This window comes from Aulostomus chinensis, chromosome 1 (assembly GCF_037954235.1).
Source record: "Aulostomus chinensis isolate RoL2024-O1b breed Wild chromosome 1, RoL_Achi_v1.0, whole genome shotgun sequence".
NCBI lineage: Eukaryota > Metazoa > Chordata > Actinopteri > Syngnathiformes > Aulostomidae > Aulostomus > Aulostomus chinensis.
In genome coordinates this window covers 66,238,180-66,263,239 of record NC_141320.1, presented here as the reverse complement: position 1 = coordinate 66,263,239, position 25,060 = coordinate 66,238,180, and the positions used below count along the sequence as shown (strand labels likewise).

The 25,060-nt window shown below is 43.0% G+C and overlaps 1 protein-coding gene across 6 annotated transcripts; it reads left to right on the top strand.

The window, feature by feature from the left end:
- The first annotated feature begins 1,562 nt into the window (after positions 1-1,562).
- On the top strand, positions 1,563-21,573 carry mbd5 (methyl-CpG binding domain protein 5). 6 transcript variants are annotated; one of them, XM_086202304.1, is made up of 10 exons: positions 1,563-1,704; positions 6,330-6,431; positions 6,571-6,909; positions 8,320-8,422; positions 10,000-10,171; positions 10,481-12,886; positions 17,157-17,377; positions 17,452-18,585; positions 18,842-18,915; positions 19,738-21,573. In XM_086202304.1, the coding sequence occupies exons 3-10, from the start codon at positions 6,797-6,799 to the stop codon at positions 19,958-19,960; spliced, it is 4,446 nt and encodes a 1,481-aa protein (XP_086058430.1). In that variant the 5' UTR covers positions 1,563-1,704; positions 6,330-6,431; positions 6,571-6,796; the 3' UTR covers positions 19,961-21,573. The 6 variants fall into 6 exon arrangements, with proteins under 6 accessions (XP_086058430.1, XP_086058421.1, XP_086058450.1 ...); XM_086202295.1 differs by having other exon boundaries at positions 6,330-6,445; XM_086202324.1 differs by having other exon boundaries at positions 6,330-6,909; positions 17,455-18,585; positions 19,738-19,813; positions 19,898-21,573.
- The last annotated feature ends 3,487 nt before the right edge of the window (positions 21,574-25,060 follow it).

Genomic DNA, 25,060 nt, shown 5'->3' with positions numbered 1-25,060 from the left:
ATACATGAAGCGGCCCTTTTACAGCAGCTTTGCGCTGAATTAATTTAACATCTTCTCAGGTTTGACCTTCAGACAAAAATCAAGTGTTGCACCCTCAGCTGCATCTCCTTTGACTTCAGAAGATTTTTATGACCTTTATTTATCCAGGGAAGTTATTTTGCTGAGCATTTGCTTTTGCTGCAGCACTAAACCATGTGTTTCATATATGTATGTTTTCTTACAATAAGGCTACACGGTGGTGCAGTGGTTAGCACTGTGGCCTCACAGCAAGAAGGTTCCGGGTTCGAGTCCCGGCTCGGGCACGGGATCTTTCTGTGTGTTCTCCGTGGGTTCTCTCCGGGTACTGCGGCTTCCTCCCACAGTCCAAAGACATACAATTGGGGACGAGGCTGATTGATTCTCTAAATTGACCGTAGGTGTGAATGTGAGTGTGAATGGTTGTTCGTCTCTCCATGTTGGCCCTGCGATGGACTGGCGATCTGTCCAGGGTGAACCCCGCCTCTCGCCCATTGACGCTGGGATAGGCTCCAGCCCCCCCGCGACCCTTAATGTGTAGGAATAAGCGGAAGATGACGATGGATGGATGTTTTCTTACATTTAAATCAGCTGGCAGACGACCACAGAACAAGACTGCCTTGCTCAAGAGCACCCTGATGCTCCTTACCATCATATTTTATGCAACCAGTGAGTTTCTTTTCTCCAGTGGGAGAAAATTGCAGTAATTAACAGTAAATATCAAGATTGTAGTTTCTTTTCATTGTTTTATTTCTTATCTTCCAATTAATGTAATTAATTATTTACACCATACAAGCCAAGAACATAATCATGTAGCTAAGAAATTACACCACATTCATACGATGTAGTAGTTTTCAGCTGATTGCAAAGTACCTTGATAGTCAACATTTTAATTCCGAATTTTTATACAAGTGTTTCCCTGTATTACATCAACTTCATGGTTATTATCAATTTTATGTAATACTTCAAGATATTATAGATGTACTTTGTACTAACAGTTTTCCTTCCTTTCATGCAGCTGCTGGTTTCTGTTAGCTTCCATATATTTAACCTGTTTGATACATTCATGATTAATTTCATGAATCACTGATTCATAATTTAATACATTTTAACATTCCTGTAGTACATTTTTTTATTGAACTACTACTGTTATAGCAACTCTGCTGTGTTTTATTTGATCGTATATTTACCGCACAGTGATTCATTTTCACTGGAATATTGCACTACCTGAAACTTTGCATGAATGTGGGATATGAATTATAAAGTTCAATCATGATGCATATTTTTCCCACACTTCTGCAACATCATTACAAATATTAGCATCTTCAGTTAAAAAATATAGTAGTGAAGTCCTAGTGCTAGCTAAAAAAAAAAAAAACAGAAATGCAATAAACCTTTTACCAAATAAGAGTTTTTCTTATATCTTGTCATTTTGAAAAAAAAAAAATTGATTGATAATATATTGTATCTGAAAAATCACCTAACTGAGATATTCACTTGTTTGCTTAATAGTTTTTATTTCCAGCCTTATAATTATTCATGTGACGGTGTTTTTTTGTTTGTTTTTTTTTTAAGGGGTGCATCACCTCTCCCATCTGCTAGCTGCTCTTGCCGCGCATGCGCGGTGGGCTTCTCCATCATTTCCAATATTCCAGTATAGGAGAACCAGCAGAGGCAGAGAACTAATGGGTAGGCTTCTTGTTCTTATTTTTCTTAAGGTCAGAAACGTACTGGTGCTAGCACACTCCACTGCTTTAGCGCGGGTACGCATTCGCTGGGATGCCCGGGTAAGAACGGACTGTTTTCAGTTGGATTTGAAGCGGACAGAAACGTTAGTGCTGAAAAGCGTCTCTCTTCTTCTCTCGCTCCCTGCAACGGGTTTGCACGGCTGTTAGCTAGCTAGCATGCTAAGCTAACCCGTGCTAGCTCGGCCTGGCCCTGGCCTTGCCTGGCCCCTTTGGCTCGAAACCTTACGCGGGCCTAGCTGCTCTTTACTTCGACAGTTTGAAGGTAGACTATAGGCCGTGGGGCCCCCGTTATGTCGACCCCGGTTACGGTTCACCAATTATAAACGTTACAAGCACAGCCGAGTTCGAAGGTTAATTCATTTTCGTTACAACAAGCTAGCTAACTGACGGTAGCTCGACAGCTGACGCTTGGCATGCTAACCCCCAGCTAGTTCAGATGCTGGGTCCAATGCATCAAAGAGCACAGCCAGACAGGGCTGATGTCGCTTGTTGACACGGTCATTCGTTAACGGGCAGGCCTGCGGAGGATGTGTTCTGGCTGCATATTTCGCCACGTGTTTAAACAAAACTACACTTTGACGTGAATACGGTAATATAGCAACTCTTAGCACAATTGATAGACAGTCTGGCTAATGTTCACACAGCTAATTGGCTATCGTTTTTGTACCTGTGGATGTTTAGGGAAGCGGTTGTCAAGTTTGGTTGAAAGGGGCTTGTCATTTAGCATGCTTGGGTAGCTGTCAGTGTTGATGATGATAAAATAGCTCATACACTTACATCGCTAACGGTACACCTAGCCACGGACTTACAGTCAGATGGAAATGCTAGTTTGATGGGTGTAATGTAGCCTACTACCAGGACTGATCACTTCTGGTGTCTGCATAGTTGGTCATTATTCCTGGGTTAGTGCGAGCAAATTGAGTTTGCAACCACTTTTTCTACACATGTGCTTTATGTGACAACAGAAGTGACAGCTCCACATACATGTGTGAAATTAGCTTGACCAGAGATAATCAGGAACCTTGCAATCTGAAATATAGTTCCGTGTGATTTATAATATGTTTAGAACATCTCAACTAACTTCTCTAGCTTGGAGACAGAATTAGAAAGCAACTATACAGATCATCAGTGTTCCCTTGAATGCATCGGTCATAAATTCTGATATCTCAATACAGTCTTTGACTGGTTTTAAAGTTGTCATTGGTCAAAATTAGATTTCAGTCACTTTGAGGCAGGTCAGTAGCATTCAGGATCAACAAGTATGTATCAATGATTTCACACTTCTCTAAAGTAATGAATATATTTATCTTTTCCCCATCGAACAAGGTAATCTTGACAGAGGAAAGGTTTCCATGTAACTGCTTTTTTAACCGTGGTAGTGTTCCCCTTCAGTCATCACTGGAATGCCACTGTAACCATTTTCATGTTATCGTCAGTATGAGTTCAGATGAAAACTCGAGTGCTACGTGGACCCTTGCTTCATGTTTCTTAGAGTATAATTTCACTGTGAATAACGAACGTAAAGGAGCTACTGAGTCTTCAGGATGCTCTGAAACGCAGGCGGCGAACATCCCATCCTGTTCTTTTATCATTTGGACATTGGGAATTTTCATTTGCATAATCAGTCGTCCTTAATGGACCACAAATTCAGTTACCCGGCAAACTTTGGCTGTGGTTCCAGTTATCATTTTGATGGCATTTGTGATCGAAAAGATTTTTTTCCCCTCGAGCAGGGCAGTGTTTATGTGCACATCTATGCACCCCCCCCCCCCCATATACTTGTCCTACACTGCTTCTTTAAAGTTTTCTCCCGGATTAAGTCCAAACTGTGTATAAATCTCGTCACACGTAAGGCTTTTTGGTGCTAGATCCCCCCCCCCCATTGTTTCCAATGGAGGTGCATCTTTTCCTTGATGTTGAATATTGGGGTCAGAAATGCCAAATCATTTCCACCTTTTCACATCAGATTTTAGGTACCAAAAATTTGCTGCCCACACTTTTTTTTTTTTTTTTTTGCAGAGTCCACAGTGACGTTCGTTTCTCTACTCCACATTTCTCCTCGTATTTATTTATTGTATTACTCCAGGCTTTTATCCATCAGGTGACAAGTATATATGAAAATTCTCCTTAATGCTGATTCACGTCTGCTAAATAATTCATTTTATTGCAGGTTATTCCGCCTATTTTTTTTTCATGCTTGCGACTACGATTCATCCTTAAAATGATGTTTACCCTCTAATCACTGTTAGGGTTACACTTAGTAAACATTTTTTTAATGACACTACTTCTGTGATTCTCAGAATTTGGTCCCATTGCCCTCACTTAAAATTTCCTTGCATCGAAGGGTGTAAAATATAAAATCTGAAGGGCAACAGTATTTATTCCGTGTTTTGCTCTGTGTGTCAGGCCAAGTATACAACATAAAGCCTGTAATTATCATGTGAAATTGATGTTTTGACGGCTTGATTATTATTATTATTATTATTTACTACTATTATTGTTTGTTAGCAGTGTGTTTTTGGTTTGGTCTTAGTGAACAGTGGTGTTTACATCAAATGTGTATTATACTCAATAGAGTTCTGTTACTTGTAATTTGAAGTCCTTTTAGTTTGCATGAAGTCCTTAGCAACTTATTCTCAAAGATGACAGCATAATTCCTTAAACCATAATTTCAGTATTGAGCAAGATGGGATTATTTAATGCAGTTGAGGTTTACCCGAACTGCAGCAATGTGAAAGAAGAATCTGGTAAAAAAAAAAAAAAGTTCATTCAGGTCAGATTGGTGTCTAAACTGGATTTGAAAACTGGCTCAAGCTTAGCCACAAGAATCAGTCAGTGCATCCTGCAGCTGCAATCTTTTTCCCTGTAAGGTGTTAGTGTGAAGCAGCTGCAGAAAGTATTGGGAGTATATTAATGGCATGCCCTGCACAGTCAGCTACTTGTCTCCATGATTCAGGTTGTGTTTGTACTTCACTTTTTAACTCGGGTGGTCGAGCAACATACACACAATGCCCTGAATTTGAGCACCCCTGTACTCATTTTGTAGCGATCTTGTTGCTATGTCATTAATGTAAATATTCAAAAAACACAATCTCAAAGAAGCTCCTCCAGCCATTAGGGATATGATATGATATGATATGATATAATATTTGTATTGTCGAGGCAGCATTTGTTGAGATTCAGAGAATTGTGGAAGGAAACAAAGAGTAAAATGGAAAAATATGATTTAAATTGTGCTTCACATTAGCAAAGTGGCAGATTCTGGGCGTGTAGCTTTGCCAAAGGTTAAGATGAAAACATTTGGCGGAGGCACCCATGTACGCTTTAATGAAAATGTCTTGGGTTTGAACCTGATCCAGGACTTTAGCTGCAAAACACTCCCCTCTTTTCGAGTCTGTTCTCTGCCTCTGCTTTAAGATACTGATGACAATACAAACTGCCAAATGAGGGAGGTGAAACCTTTGTCACAGCATCTTCAGACAGTAGCGTCGCAATTGTTTTTTTGGGGGGGTAATTTGTTTTTCCTCCAACGTGAATGCAATAATAGAAATTATGTTTTCCCTGTTGCCTCTGCGTTTTCCACACAGGGAGTTACAAATGAGATTTTAACGACGTGGTGGTTTCTCTGATAGGATGCTACGCACCTCTCCTGAGATGATGAGGTGCTTCTGCGTATGTAACTGCTGCCTCGTTTTTACTGTGCCACGGTTAGCACGACCCTCCTCCTTCCGGCTCTTCCTCTGTGGTGGTGTCGCTGGGTTTGGTCGCAGCTGAGCAGTTATGAGTCAGCAGCACCAGTGGTTAAGAGGAGGCTTTGCATGGAGCTGCATCACTCAGGCTGATGTACCAGCTTTGATGGGCTCCTACCTGTGAGAGGAGGAGGGGGAAAACTGACAATATTGCTACTCAAAAAATATGACTAAATATCTCTGTATTGCAGATTTTGCGTATATTAAAGCATAAAATATTAATGCACTTGAATAATAAGTGCTTTGTGCTGCTGTAATTGTAGCCGGTGGTAACATTGCTACAGACTCCAGTGACTGGCGTTCTTTCAATATTAACAACTGCAATAACAGTTAAGTGAAGCAAGTCTTTATTTTTTAGTGATGTGTGGCATTGATGGAGGTGATTTTTTTTTGTTTTCATATTCGTGACAATAAATTTCAATTTGAAATCAATGTAATGATGTCATAGTGTTGTATCGACATTCGTGGCCGAGGTTATCAAAACATTTTCTGTTCATATTCCAGGGGGTAAAGAGATATTGGCGAAACAATGATGAGTGATCTGGATTGGTTGAAGTTCCTTTAAATACTTGAATTTTTACCCTCCAAAAGTTACGTGAATGCAGTATAACTTCTTCAACGGCAATTTAGCTCAACTTTTTGTCAAAGAAGGCACTCGTAATTGCAGGCAAATGAGAACACTGATGTCAGATATTGAAGAAGCTTTTCTGCAATTTTTTATGTTTCCCATGGATCATAAGATGTACTAATTTTTAGCTAGTTTAGAATTCTATTGGCCATGATTTAATTCTCGTGCTCTTCTGTTCTACCTACACAGGAACCATGGGAATACTACAAACCACCTGCATTTGGGAAACATATTGAACAAACTCCACTTATCCAACTGAGGGATTGTATTTCAGGTGGTAAAAGACAGATGGTAAAGAACTAACAGTAAGGTCTTCCTTTTGACATCATCGTGACATCACAGACTCCTGATTGTCATCCATCTTGCCAGTCAGATGGCTCTGAATGACAAGATGCAGTAATGGGAGTCCATGTGTCGTTCTGTGCCATAGCCATGAAGCAGCTAAAAGGGTAGGGTCTTCGTGAGCTCGCCTCACCCTACCCACCCACCGTCCCATCAGCTCCACCTGAGAGTCGAAGCCCAATTGCCCTCCCTTGTCCTCCACCCTCCTTCCTCCACCACGGCATTGGAAGACGAACATGTCGAACATTGCAGAGACACTGGTTGATGTCTGATAAATATCCCTCTGAGGTGTTGAGAGTAAAACCAGTGGAGCAATGAATGGCGGAAAGGAGTGTGAGGCGGGAGATGAGAGGCAGGCCCTCCCTGTCCAGGTCCCCATTGGCTGGCAGCGCAAAGGGGAACATGGTGGAGGGGTCGTATACGTAAGGTAAGACAAATTTAAGTTTTTCGTCGTCGTTCCCACACTGCTCTGCTGAAGCTGCAGTGTGATGAGGATACACTAGACGCAATGATCTCATATGTTTGGGACGATTATTGTTGAGGCTGCTGTTCGCTTTGCAGTATATGATCCTTTGATACAAATCATCTGCAGACCACATATTTGCCATGATGGGAAAGGAACTCTAAAATTCTTGCAGATTTTTGATATGGCCATCAAACTTGACAAAATATCAATGTGGGATCCTCCCCCAGTCACCATGACATGTATTTACCAGCCACAATGAACTAAAACAGTTGGCGGGTGTCAGGTTTATTTTGGGTGTTGGAAAGAATTCTGTCTACTTCTTTGACCGTGGCCTGATACTGTCACTGCACACTTGTTTTTGTTTGTGTTCTTTTATGTTTAAAGGGTGCGTTTGCTTCAGGGATGTGTAGTCGTAGATTCTCTCTGTAGATATGTTGTTGTGTTGATTTATCACCGCATTTGTTTGAATAACCAGTTGCACATACCGTGCTTGATTCTTTGGTTGCAAGTATTCCTTACAAAGACGCCTCATATTTCTTTGTTTAAAACCTGATCAGAATGTTTAACTTAAGGTCCTCCAACATACCTCATATCAATATTTTGTCATAGTGAATTGGGTGAAGATGAACCTTTTTGAGTGATTTGTCTTAAAGAGAGTTTAAAACACACACACACACACACTCAGACATGCAGGAAAAGACGAAAAGCTGCACTAACCCTATTATTTGCCATCTGTAGATCAATACAGCCATTTTATTTTGAGAAATAGTAATAAGCTAATGTTGAGTTTTTAATTGGTGATAGGACAGGCATTGTGTGGATTTCATCTCTCCGACTTGCAACCGGCTGTAAGAATGCATCTCAGTGATTTATATCCCTGAATAAAACATTGGCAGGGGCATCAAACCTGTGAAATATCAGTGCAAAAAAAAAATTAAGTTAAAGGCATGTATTTATTTTTTTTTAAGTTTACACCACATGCTACTATTGTCACAGCACTAGTAACTTTGATATAACACCGTACAAATAAATTGGCCAGTCATGTGTAGATATCTCTTTTTATTTTCTTAAATATATTAATATCAGTCCCATGAGTTTTGCTCAAGATTCCTCTGCTGTAAATTTGACTTACAGACCTTTCCAACTGTTATGGAAATCAAGAAAAAGGTTCACATTGTTTACACGTGTTTGAGTATCGACAAAATGTGAATATTAATTAAACTGTTTTTTTGTACGGATCATATTGATGTCTGCCTGTTCAGTTTTGCCAAAAAATTGAAATATTATGCATCCATAATGCTATGAAAAATATTTATATTGATACATGTTTGAGTGAGTCGCATAATCAAAATTTGGTTTATCTGTCTGCAGTCCCAGCGGGTCGGTGCTGTCCAGCCTGGAGCAGGTGAAAGCCTACCTCCTGACAGACGGAACCTGCAAATGCGGTCTGGAGTGTCCGCTCATCCTCCACAAGGTAATTCTGTTTCAACATTAAAAACAACTGATCTAAACAGAGATGGTATGTGACTTCGTATTGTCTAAATCGGAGGGTAAATCATCAGTAGTTCATCGTAATTTGGAAGAAAAAAGAAAAATGTTTGAATAATGTCATTTCAAACATACCACTGCTTCAACATAAGTATAATTCACATAAGACATGGATCAGATGTCTTTAGTTTTGTTGGCAGTCATATTTTGGTTAAATTCAATGGTGTTGGTGGGTGATATTTTATGTTTTTGTCAATTATAATTAAATTCTATTTAAAAGGGTCATTTGGTAATTGCACTGCAGCAGACTCAATTATGTATTAACAGGGAATATTGAGGTTCTTCAGTTGTACTTGCTGCAAATCATTGAGATTGAGCGTTAGCTTTGGGCCTGTCCTTATGCATAATAGTTCGATTTATAGCAATCAGGGCTTGATATGTCTTGAGACATTTTCAAGGCAGAGGCAGGAATGAGGAAAAAATCGTGTCAAACTAAGGTGAAAACAACTTTTGACAGGCATTTGTTGAATGAGCTTTTGAGTATCAAAATGTCACCCTTGTCAAGTTGAAAGTTGGTTGTAACAAGTTTTTGGTTGAGGTAAACTTGAATTCATGTTTGTCATAATGGATTCTTTTTCCACTTGTGATGGTGGTGGAGCAAAAGTCCAGAGACGTCCACAGAAAGTTCTCAAACCATTCCTGCAGCCTAACTCCCTTCTCCACAGTAGTTCCACATGCATACAATGTATGAAATAAATTCAAGCTTGCTGAAGGACCAAGCTGCAAATGTCGGGGTGTTGAGGCTATATCAAATTACATGGGCTTAATCCGACTGACTATCCACCTCGATGCTAAATTTGTCACTGTCGCAACGCGTCTGTCTGATCAGGTCATTATCAAACTGATATTGCCTCATTTGGGAAACTGTTCGGCTGTTATTTATGGTTAAATTAAGCAAATACTCAAAGACCTGCAGACAGAAAGCAGTTTGACCTTTTTTGCTGTCTCTTGTTTTTGCAACGCACAAAGATTTGATATTTTTTTCTGCTCTGAGACATACATATGTCTCAATCATCCTAAAATGTGGGATATCTGTTTGTGTTGGTCATTTTGCTTACATTTTAATAACCACTGGAGGTGTAGAGAAAAAAATTATAGCTTTAGCATCGTGGTTTGGTATGTTTTCAACACATCCTCTGTCTTGGAAAATGAGGTCTTGATTCTGCTGCAACCAACTTAAAAAAAAAGTAAATACTTAAGAGCATTCCAAATAAATGTATCAAAGGAATAAACTGTAGTGTTCTGCTTGTTCAGTGATAAAAGCAATGCTGTATTCAGTACCATCACACCTCAGGCAGTCTTCAGGCATTCACATTAACCAGTTATTTTGACATTTTGATTTAGAGAAAATTTAATTCAAAGGGTCATTGAGAGCAGAGACATTTTTTGCCTCATACTACCTTACGCAGTTGAGAAATACAGTGGATGCTGCCTCTACGAATTACTTGCTGTTTCATAAAATCTTTCATGGTTTAGTCACTGATCATCAATATTATTCCCCAGGTGTTCAACTTCGACCCTGGGGCGGCTGTCAAGCAGAGGACTGCGGAGGATGTGAAAGCAGATGAAGATGTCACCAAACTCTGCATTCACAAGAGGAAGCTTCTGGCTGTGGCGACCCTGCACAAGAGCATGGAGACTCATCCGCCTCTCACGTTGACAAGTTCAGGGGGAGGTAAGAGTAAAACCAGTTGTTTCTACTTGATGAAACTGTTAAGTTACAGCTTGAGGGCAACCCTGAGGAACATAAAGCTTCTTAAATATTTAGAAGCAAGTTGGCTGGACATCCTACCTACATACCACTGAAGCAGCTGTAAAATGTGCCTGGTAATTTAGGTATTTACTTTACCAGAAAAATCTAGTCTAGTTAGTGACTTTATTATTCACCTGCTGATGTGTCCTGTAGATAACACTTAACTGCCTCATATCTTGTTCCTGGTGTTGCTATTGATTTTAACTTGAATGTCCTTTGTTTGTCTTCAAGGTACATCGTCTGTGGTTGCAACGCATTCCACAACTCAACGAGCAATAAGGACTAAACCCCATGATGGCCTGCCCAATGCTGTTGGCCCAGAGTGCAAGAATCCTTTCAAGATGATGATGGCAGCTGGACAGCAGCAGCAGCGGTTGTATCCATCGCAGGAGATTGGTGGTGCCCAGCAGCCAGAGATCTACACTGGGTATACTAGACCGCAAAGGCTGGCCAGTGGTGAGCCTGGCCCCAAATCTCCTTACCGGGCAGGATATGGAGGCATGTTGAGCCCACCTCCATCCAGTGCTAAGCTGTATGGAGATGGCTCACAGTCTCCTAGTACGGACACTCTGGGCAGCCCAGAAGCTTTTCAAAGGACCAATCCTTGTGGGTTTCCAGGAGCCGGCAGTCCCAGCTCAGCTTCTATCCATGGGAACTCTAGGATGCCTCTGTCCCCACCCAGCATGATGCTCCATGGTTCGCCTGCAGGCCAGCCATCCTGTGCCATGACAGGGAGGACTAGCACGCCCCTCTCCCCAACGGCCACTGCCAAAAGCCCTGTCATGAACATGAACATACCAAGAGGGAACTTCCCTCCTGGTATGGATATGCCCCGTGCAGCCTTCCACCATAAAACACAACCCCCTGTGCACCCTGTACCACCCCCTCCATCTGTACCACCATCCTGTGCCCTTCAGAAAAGGCAGTTGACATCTGAGAAAGACCCCTTAGGCATCCTAGACCCTATCCCCAGTAAGCCAGTCAGTCAGCCCCCAGCCAATGCTCCAAACACCTCCAACTTCCAGCCTAACATCCACTCTCAGGTACCAATGATGAATGTAAACATACCCCCTCCCGCCATTGTTCCCTTGCCAAGCAACTTACCTTTACCCACAGTGAAGCCTGGGCCTGTGGGGCACGGTGGCCATGTTCAAAGGACTCAGCAGGGTGGTCCAGCTTCCTCAATGTCCCCTTCTCCGGTCACCTCTCCTGTCCATATGGCAGGTGCCACCCTTGGAAGGATGGAGGCTTCCCCCCATCGCTCACGCTCGTCCTCCACCTCTTCTGACCATGGGAACTTTGCAATGCCCTCAGGGCCCCAGGCTCCCTGTGGCACCATGAAGGTTCCCCCTCGTTCCCCGAGGTCGGCTATGGGTTCTCCAAGGCCAGCAATGCCCTCCAGCCCCTCCACCAACAAAACTGACCCCCACCATCAGTACAAAGACCCACAGTTGTTGTCTGGGATGGGAAACTCTATTTGCACCCAGCAGCACAACAACCCCATGTACTCACCCACCTCGTCCTCCTCTCCCTCATCCTCTATGGCTACCCCCAGCGCTTCCCAGAAGGGCCACCCAGGACTCCTGGGGATGCCCCTCAACCAGATCCTCAACCAACAGAATGCTGCTTCTTTCCCCGCCAGCAGTCTCCTGTCAGCGGCAGCCAAAGCACAGCTAGCAAATCAAAACAAACTCAGCACTGCTGGCAACAGCACTGCTGCCGCAGCTGGTGGTGGTGTTGGTATGGCAGGCCTGGGGGCAGGTGGTGGAGGTAATGGAGGGTGCGGTCCACACCCGAGCTCTATTAGCGGCCCTCGAGGCATGGAGGGACACAGCACTTTAAACCCCATGCTCCCACCAAACTCCACCATGCTGCTTAACGCTCCTGAGGGCCAGAGTGGTCGGGCAGCATTGAGAGACAAACTGATGGCCCAGCAGAGGGACCCCATGCGCAAACGAAAGCAGTCATCTGGTAGTGCATCAGTAAACCATGACAACAGTAACAACATGGTCTATAACATACTTAACAAACCAGGCATGGGTGGACCCCACATGCCAGGTCCCAGTGCCACTGAGCAGCTCCGAAAAGTGGGCCGACTTGGAAACCTTCCCCCCAACACCTCCATGGCCCAGCTTCTCCAGTCCATGAGCTGTCAGAGCTCCCACAACATGGCTGGGAACAGCCATCGTCCTGGCCTTAGCCCGGGGCCAGGTCCCGGTCCTCAAGGAGCTGCTCAGCTGCACTTCAGTGACGCCACATCCATGGTTCCTGTAGGCCCTCCGCAGAACCTCCTGGTCCAGCAGAGGGTGCGGGGTCCAGGAGATGGCATGCAGCACTGCCAGAACATGGACACCACTGGAGGCCACTTGGGCTCTCGCCAGGGCCAGTTTCCTGACATGATGGCCCAGTTGCAGGCCTCTGCTATGAGTAACTGTGGGCCTATGGGGCCTGGTGGTGGACTAATAGGCCCTGATGGCATGCCACTTGGACGCCCCAACACTAATCCCCCACCCCTGTCTCATTCAGGCCCTCACCCCTCACAGCAGAATGTCCTTCATGGCATAGGGCGGACTAACATGGTGGTGATGCCGCATGGAGGTGGAGATGGAAGCTGTGCACAGACTATCTCCGATGCAGGTGAGATGTCTTTTGTTTTGCTCTTCACTTTTAAGGATAACAGCATCTTCTCAGCGTGGAAATAAACAAGTGTGTTAATGTCTGTATATTTTAGTCTGGTTAAACCATACTCTGGTTTGTTTTCTTGGTGTAGAAATTGCAGTATAGGAAGACATCCAAAAGCACAATCAAAATCCTCAGCAGCCACTTGAATAAATCCTTGAGCCCCATTTCCAAAGATATTCCCAAATCTATTGAAGTAAATGTGACATTTGAAGGTGACCACAGTGACTCAGGTCTAAATGACCTCCCTAAAACTGCAGTATGGTGTTTTTGTCTCATGCCATGAATGAGTTTCACCCTCCCTTCCTTGTGATGAGCAAGTGGTTGGATGAAGTTGTTGTTCCTGTAGTGGTGAGTGAACTAAAACTAAAGGATTTAGGTGATAGGCCCTGAGCCCAGACAGGCAGGCTCCTCCAATATCTTAGCTAATGAGCCAGCCCCTCATCTCTGGAAGCTTAGCTAATTGTCAGTCAGCCAGTGTTTCTCTTTGTTTTATTTGTATGCTAGCATCAGTCAATGGCGTAAGAAGATGGAAATGGGATCTGCATCATGCTTTAAGGGAAGCAGCCCAGATAGGGTGCTCTAAAGAGCTTCTTGCAGCTAGCTGGTCGCTATAGTAACGATGGACCCTGAATAAAGACCAGAGTGAAGCCTTTGATGAAGGTTTAGGGCTGTGTGTGTTTGAATGGCTGTGTGTGTATGTCTGTATTACAGTGTGTGCTGTTTATTTGTGTGCATATAAATGACTGTGTGTACATTTGTTTTGACAGCACTGAAAAGACCTAGATTTTTTTTTTCTTTTATCGCCAGCCTGCTGTAGGACTAGACAAGGAGTTTATGCATTCATGGTACATCTGTGTGTCCTCATATGTTTTATAATGGAGATTGTATCTCTGAGGTCTGCTGCAGGCCACCTGTTCTTATCAGCAGGACCCCCGATTTCTGTATTTCCAAGTCCAGTCATTGAAATTCATGTGGTCCTCTGTAGGTCAGAAGGAAGAGCATAACGATTGTCACCAGGAGGGCTGAACATAGGAGAAATTTATTGCAATTGCTGTTTTCGAAATGTCTCTCCTTAGCAAACTGGCATTCATTTAACAGACTTTCAGCCATGTTATCGCCATATGGAGTTATATTGAGGGAGAAGATTGGCAACCTGTTGCCTCATCCTGTTTCTTTGTCTTTGTGTATCATTAAATTTAGTTTCATATGTTCTTGGAAAAACCTGGAAAAGTCATGAAATTAGAATTTAAAAGAAAAAAAGCAATCTCCAGGCATGATAAAGTTTTGAAAAATGAAATCAGACAATTTTGGAGATATGTAGTCTCCAAATTTATCGTTAGAATTTTTTCCACAGATATCTGAAATTCAAAGTATGTTCGGTGCAGTTAGGTTTGACTGATAAAAATGTATTTTGATCAGTATTCATTTACTTGAATACATAGAGCGAACTACATAGCTTGTCATCCTTTTTGTTAAAAAGATACGCTGGTAAATTTTTCCAGAGATTTTTGTGGTTGATATTTCAGCAAATGTTTAAGAGAATTTATGGTTCTGAAATTTTTCCTGAAATACCTACGAAAGTCATGGAAAAATGATGGCAGTGTTTTGGTAAAATGTGGATGAACCCTGTAAATAGAAGATAAGCACCAATCAATGACTTGTTTGAGAGGACCTTCTTGCTGTCTCTCCCACACTAGAAATACACTTTATATTGTCAACTTGTAACTTTAAAGACAGGCTGACATTTTCTGACACAGAGAATTAGCTGCTATGAGATGGAAATTAAGCCTTTGTAGCCCAGAGACTCGCTACCCACAAGCCATGTGGGCAGCAGAGGGAGGCTTGTTTATGTTCTCAAGGAGCACACAGTGCAGTTACAGAGCTGTAAGAACCATGATGGGAGACGTGAATGGGTAATGATTCATGCTCAGTCACTTAACCCCCTTTATGTGCTTTTTCAAATGTCTATTGCATGATTTGTTAATGATGGGTGAAAGGTCCTCATTTCCTTCTCCGTCACTCTCTATGTGTGCAATGTGCTAAGTCATCCCTGTATTTGTACATCATTTTGTTCTTGTCATAACTTCAACATGTCAAAACATACCGTCTTTAACAGCACTTCCTGAGTCAGTCATCATATACACATACACCCCATACACTGCCCCTGCCAGATGCTGACTGCACTATACAATACACTGTTTAAATTTAGTTTTATGCATCCATACACTATTTTGTTGTTGAAGTGGAAGAGTAGTTGTTGTTGTTTTTATAAGAGCTGCTGGACATGTGAATTTCACCGAGGGGTCGTAAAAAGTTTCTCTATTCTATAAACTAGCTGTACTGCTAATTAGGACACCACTCACCATGTCGTTTTGTCAATTTAGGCCAACACATCTGCCCTGTAAATCACTACTTTGGCTTCATGATGGCCCTTTAGTTTCAAAGTAATTCCACAAAACACTTGGGATACCTTATTTTAATCCAGCAAATCAGATCTTAAATCAGTGTCACATTCCATTGTAGTTCACAATCTGAGCACCAACTCACATTCGTTTTCCCACTGAAGTTCTTGTCCAACATGCAAATATGAGCATTCATCTTGTCCTGCAGTTTCACTTGTTGAACAAGTCACCAAACAAAGATTAATGAGGAGTGTTCTAACCTTTGTTTGCAGGCTACTCGGTCGCTAACTATCCGCTTACATGCAGCACAATAGACGGCAAGAGAAAATGGCCTATTAGCCAACGATCCGGTACGATAGGATTTAGGCTGTTTGCATTTTGATTCTGTTAATGGTATAATTTTATGAGAACAACAACAAAAACTAAACCCAGTTGACAGGGATAGAGGGAGCCATAATTTGACAGAGTAGAGGAAGTAGAGGTAATCGAGACATATTTCACACCCGTGCGCCATTGATTCTTCCACTATTAATTACCAGCATTTTACTGACAGTAGTCTAAGTGGGTTGATTAAGCAATGTCAATTTTTCTTCCTTCTGTAGAAAGTACCTCTTCCACTCTGGCAACCCATCAGCTGATGTCAATCAAGCAAGACACAGACACACCCCTCCTCCCAGTTAAGACAAAACAGGAGCATTTATTTAATTTCCCCTAAGATTTCTGCCTTTTAAAAATGCAAAACTAGTACCTATAAAACATATTTATAAGTGCAAAGAGGAATGAGGAGGGAAAGAACTCACCTCAGCTCCTCAAATGGGTTCATCATCTCTGAGAGGCACTGGTGGCAGAAAAACTTAAGCACTCTCAGGCTCTTGGGATAAAAGAGATTTTTCCATCAAATGGCAGATGTTAGTCTGTGTAGCCTTGTATGTTTTCCTACTTGAAGCTAATTCAGATGACATGTTGGGTGTCATAAGAGCACTGAAAGCTCTTTGAAAGTGGCCTAGTCAGTGGCTTGGTAGCATTAGCCTCTAACCATCTGTTTCGAGACAGCTAGTGAGCTTTGAACCCCCCCCCCCCCCCCACTCACCCCACTCATCAACAAATACCCCAAAGTTCATTGTAAACCCCCCCCCCCCCCAGACTCTCTGCCACCCAGCTGACCACCCCCATCCCCCAGCAGGCTAAAATCACACCACCCGACCCCCATCACCCCCCTCATCCACCCACTCAACTCCCCCAACAAGCTTCCTGGCAGCGGACAGCACCACCAATCATCACTTGGTTCCCATGGCAACCTCCCCCGGCAACAGCCGTCACTATATCATAGCAGTAGAGGAGGAAGGGGGGGTAGGGGGTTGGCCAAGTCATGGCTCTCAGTGTTAGAGAGGAGAGAGAGAAAGAAAGAAAAGAGGAGGAAAAAAATGGAGAACACACACAGCTGCCCTTCAGCTACGTAGCATCGTACCAGCTGCTCCAGTCACCCCTCACACACACACACACACACACAAACACAGTGTCACGCTGCAGAGATTTTGAATTTGCATCAGTTTTGTCTGCATATATCACTTTAAGGTTTTCTCTTGATTAATCTGTGGCCCTGAAATATTTTGATCCTGTTTTGTCCTTGGATGCTTTTTTTTCCCTGCACACCTGGTGGTGTGCTCATCTGTTAGGTTACAGCGCAACAGATTGGTGATGTGCAACTTTCCTTGTAGAATATGTCAATTTTTCTGGTGGAAAAAGTTGGTCTACACCTGTGTACAATATTTGTTTTCATTTAGAAAAGACAATGTTCATTAGTTTTGTCTGACATTCGACAGGAAACGCCTCGTCACTTGGCTGCAGTATGGGTAGCATGCAGCCTCACGTCACTACAGGTGGAGGTCAGATGTACCAGCAGCAGGTCCATCAAGGCATGCAGCAGGGCGTGGCCTCCCACCCGGCCTACCAGGGTCAGCAGCACTTCTCTGACAACCCATCGTACACAGACGGCAACAACGCGAACACCGGCTCCATGGCCTGCCTCTACCAGAACTACCAGGTGGGAAGGGGGACTACATTTTTTAACTTGCAGATGATAAAAGGCATTTTGTGACTCTGCTGTTGTGTTCACAGCAGGGGATGTTGCCACACCCCCAGTTTCGGGAGGGGCAGCAGCCACAGGGTGAGGGGTTCCGTGCAGGCACACCCGGCTCTGATAGGGGGCCTGGCAGAGGGCCAGAGTCAGTGGATGCCATCTACAGAGCTGTGGTGGATGCCGCCAGCAAGGGAATGCATGTGACCATAACCACCACAGTCAGCGGGACCACACAGGCGAGCCCCGTGCCCGCCCTCAGCGCCATGAGTGCCTTCACTGCCTCGATAGGGGAGCCCGTCAACCTCCCTCAAGCGGTCAGTGCAGTCCTGCATGGGCACCAGGATGGGGAGGTGTTACCCCAGCAAGCCAGACCCAGGCAGGTGAGGGCAGGGGGGGGGCAGAAGAACATGGATCCAGGAAAGAGCACCCCAGACGTCCCCGAGGCCAATGACTACTTCCGTTCCCCTGGATGTGGCACTCCCAGGGGGCAGTGGGATGGCGAGACACAGCACGGAGGTGGCTTTGACACCCACAGTAACAACAGTGCCTGGGGCGGTGAGGAATTTCTGGAGTGTTCCACCCAGGTGCGGAGTAGTCCCTGTATGGAGCGACCTGCCAGTTTGGCCCCTGCCCCTCCATGCCCCACTGAGGGTTCCAATGACCATGGCCTGACCATGGCCCATGGCAAGGCCTTCCTTGACGATGGTTATCGCTTCAACAACTGCAGCCGGACACCTGTCAACTACAAGGAGCGTCTGGAGCAGACAGTAGAACGCTGTGCTCACATCAACGGCACCACCCCGCACTTCAACACCCGGGGTTATGGAGAAGTCCTGGGTCCCCCACGGCAGGAGCTCACGGGGGACGATCAGTCACCTAGCTCTTCCACCAGTCTGGAAGGTCCCCTGGCCACAGCCAAAGACTACGGTCATTACAACGGTCACTTCAACGGTATGGCACCCAGCCCCTCGGACACAAAAAGCCTCAGCAGTGAGGAGGATCTGCGGCAGCCCGATTCGCCCTCCTCAGAGCTGCTTCACTATCGCTCTCGGACCTTCAACATGGGCGAGCTGGTGTGGGGCCAGCTGAAGGGCTTCCCACCCTGGCCTGCCAAGCTTGCTGGGGACGAACAAGTGCACAACACTGCTATGCAGCTGCGGGAGCAGGCCAAGGTGAGAGACCACCCGTCATTATTCTAGCAGCTGACTTGAATTAATGAAACCTTGGAAGAGGATCGAATACGTTGGTTGTTCATTCTGACCAGGTTTTAGACAATTATTACAGCAATGATATTCACAAGAGGAAATGACCGATACGAAAGTGACTGTTGGACCGTGCTCAAGTTCATGAACCGAATGACTCTCATTTTCTGGTGACGTATGGGAAGTGCATATGAATGTGCTCTGATGTCTGCTTTTCCCCATCCAGGTGGAGCCAGAGAAGCTGAAAACACTAACTCATGACCTAGAGGCACTTGACAGAGCTGCTAAAAGAGGCTTGAAGTAAGAAAGCACCATTTTTTGGCTTCTTTAAATATCACACGGTTTTATTATGACCTCCGTTGCACCTTTTAATTGACCCTTTGCTCAGTTTTAGCTCTCCTTACATGAGTTGGATGCACCACCAGGCTGACCAACTTTTTTGTGAATCTCTAATTGCTAGATATGGAAAATGGAAGCATTTAATACCAACCTAAGTTATAATTTACACACGTGAACTGCTCCTCTACGCTTCCACTGAAGGGAGATTGTGTGTTTGAGGACACAGACACTGATCTGAGATCTGCATGCGGACACCAGCGACCGTAAATAACAAGTAGCAGCTATTTCTCTATTTACATGCTTCAGCTCATTTGGAGTTTCTGCTTTCTGCTAGCATTTGCTGGTGATGTTTTCTCAGCGTAAAAAACGAATCAAGAAGTGAGACTGTGGGCCAAAAACTGCAGTCCAAGCTGAGCCCCTGCTGATGTTTCAGCGACTGCACGAGCGTTGATAGCAGTCAGCTGATGTCAGTTTTTCATTGAGCGATGTCATAGTGCGATACAATGTTGTGTTTTGAGATTTGCATTTGGTAGAATTGGAGATGACTGCCAATGAGACACAAAATTGACGCTAACGTTTTGCTTGTGTACACTTTTTGTGCAAGTTCATAAATGTCCACATGAACAAAACTAAAATTTGTCAAGAAGCAAAGGTTGCAGCAGTTACTAATCGAGCGTGTCAGGAGCAGCAGTGGTCGTTGTTGTTACGGAGGTGACCTGCAGGAACACGTGAATGCCGCCTGGTTGAACGTCAGTGATGTGACATGTGGATGTTGTCCAACAGACCGGGGAAACTGAATAATCACTTGGAAGCTGCTATCCACGAGGCCATGAGCGAGCTGGATAAGATGTCGGGCACAGTGAGTATCTCTGTCGTTACCCTCCAGGGCTCTGACTCCACCCACCTACCGCTTGTCACATCACATTCCTCTCTCTGGCTCCAGATCCCATCGAGAGATCGTCAGGTGAAGCTCCCCAAACCCAAGAGGAGGAAGATCTCCAGATAACAATGAATGTGTCGGCCTAAGAACGCCCTCCGAGCCTTCCCTGGCGGCGAGCGTTCAGCCTTGTTGCGATCTGAGCTCTCACAGGTGCTACACACGGACTCTGAGTGGTACATCATGTTCCATGACATCGACTTGACTTGATGACTGAAGGTGCTGGAAACTCCAATCACCAATACAGTTTTAACTGTAGAAAAAAAACAAAAACAAAACAGAAGAAAAAAACAGAAGAAAAACATCAAAATGGTTGCAATTTGTCTACAGCTCACTGAATTAACTATTTTTTTCTAGTATAAGACAGTAAAACAAACAAAAAAAAGCTATGAGCATTACCTTACATATTTAAGAAAATAGACAGTCCAAATATTTCTGATACATTTTCAATATGTATATAGATAATCCTGAAATTTCATGCTATTAAGAATTGTATGTAAATATTGTAAAATGTCATGTACAAGCGTACCTAATGCACATTTTATCTTTTATTGTACAAAAACAAAGCAGAAGAAGTGTACCAATGTCTTGGTTTCTATTCAGAAATGCGGTTCCATATGGCCGCGAGCATAGGATAAATAAGAATACAGCCTAAAGCTTTTATATGATGAACTGTAACGTGCTGTCTTCGGTTTGGTTTGGTTCTTTTCTTTTGTAAGGGAGCAGTGGAATAGGCATGAGTATGAGTTCTTCGTTACAATCGTCACTTCAGTGTTCATTTGTCCTGGAATCTTAACACAGAATGAACTTTACCAGCAGGAAGTGTTCAGTGAGCAGCAGCTGGACAGATGATGGGAAGTCCCTTTCCCCTTTCATGGGCACCCGGCAGAAAGTTGTTCAAGTGCAGAAATCCGCCCTCAGCACATCATTGTCTGGTGTTTGTTGCATTTCAAGGGTTTTGCTCTTCATAGTGCAAATATTGCAGTGCAACCAGAGGGATGAGCTGGAGCCGGCTGGCTGAAGCCCAGCATGACGACGCCTCACCAGTGTGGCGTTGGTGGCTTGTGTGGCGATTTTGACGGTTTACCTACAAAAGTAATGCATGCAATCATTCCTGAATTAGCTGACATACACAGATGAAGAGCAAACGTGAATGAAACAGTCGTGATGGAAGGTTGCGTACCTTGAATGAACTTGGGTCTTCAAGTGGAAGGCCTCTGTCAAAGCTGGTGAAAAGCCATTTTTCTGGAGCTTGTGTTTGTTTTGCTTGCCCGTGCTGCGCTCCCCCACCTCGGAGGGCAAATCCAGCTCGCCAGGTTTGGTGTCGTCCTGCTGACGCTCGAACAACACGACCCCCTCTTTGATGGTTTGACGCCACGAACGAACACAGCAGAGTCTCGATTAGACGTAGGTCTGTAACAAATGCTGCAACATCGAAAGGTCTTGGAATGTTTTGAGAACAGAAGTTTCCGATAGTTTTCAAATTTGGACTCTTAATATTTTCGCCAATCATCTAAGGTGAACCCTGAAACGCATCAGACGTCAGACCTGCGTGTGTTTGGGGGGATTCTTCCTTCATTTCTGTTCATGTGCTTGTTTGTACAGCGATTTAGTTCCTCCATGACTGTAGCCACGTTCCGTAGGTTAACCACCGTCATCATAAGAAACACTAATTCTCGGGATGGGGGTGGGGGGTTCGGGGTGGGGTGGGGTGGGTGGGGTCTCACATTTTCGGGGCCTTGTGTTTTGTTCTGTTTTATTGATGTAAATTATTTATGTACAGTGCTCCATATTTATTTTAAGCTTTACAAATATGCTAGATGGCAATAATACTACCAAGAGTTGAGAACTCAAGCCTTATGTGTATATGTAATTTTTTTTAACAAATGAATAGCTCATGTATTCATAACAAAGGTCATGTTCCCTTTATTTAAGATCATAACATTTTTTTACAGTGTGGCTTTCTCATCAGATTGTTTTTGTTACTGTTCTATTTATGAATATGCACGTGTGAGGAGGCTGATGATGTTGCTAATAAATGCAGTTTAAACACTACTAGCTAACAGGAAGGCCAGAATCGTCGCTTGGTCATTCTGAGGCAGGACGGGGGTGCTGGACGGCTGACAGCTGCTCCTCCAGGTCAAACCTGAGCTCACTACAGAATTATCAAGTGCAATAAACCAACTGATGGCAACCATCAACTGCTTCCAAACATCTGCAGCTCCTTTGCTTTCGGTTCTGATATTCGTCACTGTTTATTCATCATGTGTGCTTGAAAGCCTTTAATTTATTAGTAGCTTGAACGTTACAAAGTACGTCCTGAACGCTTCCCGGTTTCACTGGAGATCAATCACATAATTGAGCCTTGAGGAGTCCTGGATCGCACCGGCGTGGTCAAATCCGACGACAGCAGAGTTTTTTAGTGGGGGTCTGGTATATCAAAGCCAGATCTAAAGTTTGTGACATTTGTCAAAATCATGTTAGATTGATTTTTTGATGTTCAAGTCAGTGACAGTGAAAGTTATCAGAATTGGTAAAAATCTAAAACTCGGTCCAGTTAGAGCTGGAAGTTTTGGGCTCCCTGGTGGAGCTGCCACCTGCATCTTTAAAATGCTAAATTAAACACAGTTTAATGTCCTAAAATACATTTTGTGTAGGTTAGGAGATGTCGATAAAAAAGAGTAAAGAATTGGATGTTTAATTTTGTGGCTGCTTTTCTTTATTTTGGTATTTAAAGGCAGAATAAAATGTTTTTCGAATTGGCCAAAATAGCGTCAGCACTCCGACTCCGAAGGGTTCCTGGACTCGTGGGCATGTATTTATAAAGGAATGTGTTCACACATTCATTAACCTGGAAGCCGAATGTTGCACTCCACCAAGTCACAGTTCTTAAACTTGAAGCAAACCGCCATGAAAACACTCCTTAAAGAAGTGCACAATAACAATTGTACTGTATTTACTGACAAGGTCTTATTTCAATTATCTTTTTGTTGTGCACTCAGAAAAAACTGAACTTTTTGGTTGCTAATTTAACTTTTTAAGTGATGCAAATTTGAGCATTTGGGTGACACTGCTTTTACAACAGAGAAACGCGTTTCAAAACTCCTGAAAAGGTGCATTTCAAACTGTTTTCCAGTGTGCATCCTCTTGAACACCTCAGAGCCTTCGCTCACATTTGTGACAAGAAAACTCCTCCATACATTTTCCAGTCTGAGAACACTCGGTAAAGTTCATTCTGCCTCCCCACCTCTGTTTATTGTGCAATGACATGCAGGTGCCCGACTGTCGGGACCCCCATGTGTTCTGGATCTGTTCTGTTATTTGTGGTCAAAGAATCTTTTGTGTTGGAGATGGTCTGTGATTGTGTGAGCGTGAGTTTTAAATCTTCCACACTTTCTCTGTCAGTATTTTATTTTCTCAACCTGTAACTGAGTATATATTTTCTCACTAATATATACTTGATAAAAAAATAGACCTGCGTGAAGTATGATGTGCACTTGATTGTTTATCTTTCTTTTCTGCATTCATGTGGGCTAGGTATAGTTTGTCCATTATTTTGAGATTGTTTGGACTTTTTTTTAATGGTTTGTTGTAAGCAGCATTTTTTTGTAAATATTGTGAGACATTACAGGTCATGCAGTGATGTAACATTTTGAACAATGTTGCACAGATGTTTTAAGATATTAAAAACCTGGTCACTCTTACTTGAATAACCTGGCGTGTGCCATATATTTTTCTATCGGTCTCATTTTCTATACACTCCCAATCCCAGCCCATTAGAAGCTGATTTTCAGCAGACCTTAATTTATAACCTTTACTGTGGTAATTCTGAAAATATTACATTTTATGTGATGTAAACATTTTAATCTTCTATATTCCAGAAAAAAAGCCTAGAATAGTAGTTTTCAAATGATCTGGTCGCAGTGAGACAAATCTGAGAAACAACTGCCAAGTGCGACAGCCAGTATGTGTCGTTGCACACTGCCCTCTTGTGGATAAAGAGTAGAACTACAGCACTGAGCAGTGTAGAAAAGAACTACAATTTAAATGTATAGCGTTACATAAGAAAACAATGTAATAATATGAAATGAGCTTGATTTTTTGATTATTATTTCGTAGTTTACAGATAACTAAAAAAATGTGTCCTTACCTTTTCAATATATGTAGAAACCAAAAAATACCCGCTTTAAGAGTGCCAGCCAGCATTTGCATTTACACACTGCCATCTTGTGGATAAGTTGTGGAACTACAGCGCCCCAGTTGCAGACAGTCCCAAGACAAATCACTTTTTAATCGAATTTAGCTTCATATTGTCAAGACAAAATACATAAAAAATACATCAGATGTATTCTTTCATAGTTTACTGATAACCTTGTAAAATGTTTTCTTGCGTTCTGATTATCTGACGAAACCAAATAAACACCCGCTTTTAGAGTGTCAGCCAGTATTTGCATTTAAACACTGCCCTCTTGTGGCTAAATCGCGGAATAAAAGCGCCCCATTTGCAGACGTTCCAAAGAAAAATCACTTTCTAAACCGAATTTAGCTTCATATTGTTTAAAAAAATACTCCATAAGAATACATAAGTTTTATTATTTTATAGTTTACTGATAATCTTGTAAAAATGTTTTCTTGCGTTATTATTGTATGACGAAACAAAAAAAATACCCGCTTTAAGCGCGTCAGCAAACGTTTGCATTTACACACTGCCATCTTGTGGATAAGTTGTGGAACTACAGCGCCCCAGTTGCAGACAGTCCCAAGAAAAAACACTTTTTAATCGAATTTAGCTTCATATTGTCAAGACAAAATACATAAAAATACATCAGATGTATTCTTTCATAGTTTACTGATAACCTTGTAAAATGTTTTCTTGCGTTCTGATTATCTGACGAAACCAAATAAATACCCGCTTTTAGAGTGTCAGCCAGTTTTTGCGTTTAAACACTGCCCTCTTGTGGGTAAATTGCGGAATAACAGCGCCCCATTTGCAGACATTCCAAAGAAAAATCACTTTCTAAATCGAATTTAGCTTCATATTGTTTAAAAAATACTCCATAAGAATACATAAGTTTTATTATTTTATAGTTTACTGATAATCTTGTAAAAATGTTTTCTTGCGTTATTATTGTATGACGAAACAAAAAAATACCCGCTTTAAGCGCGTCA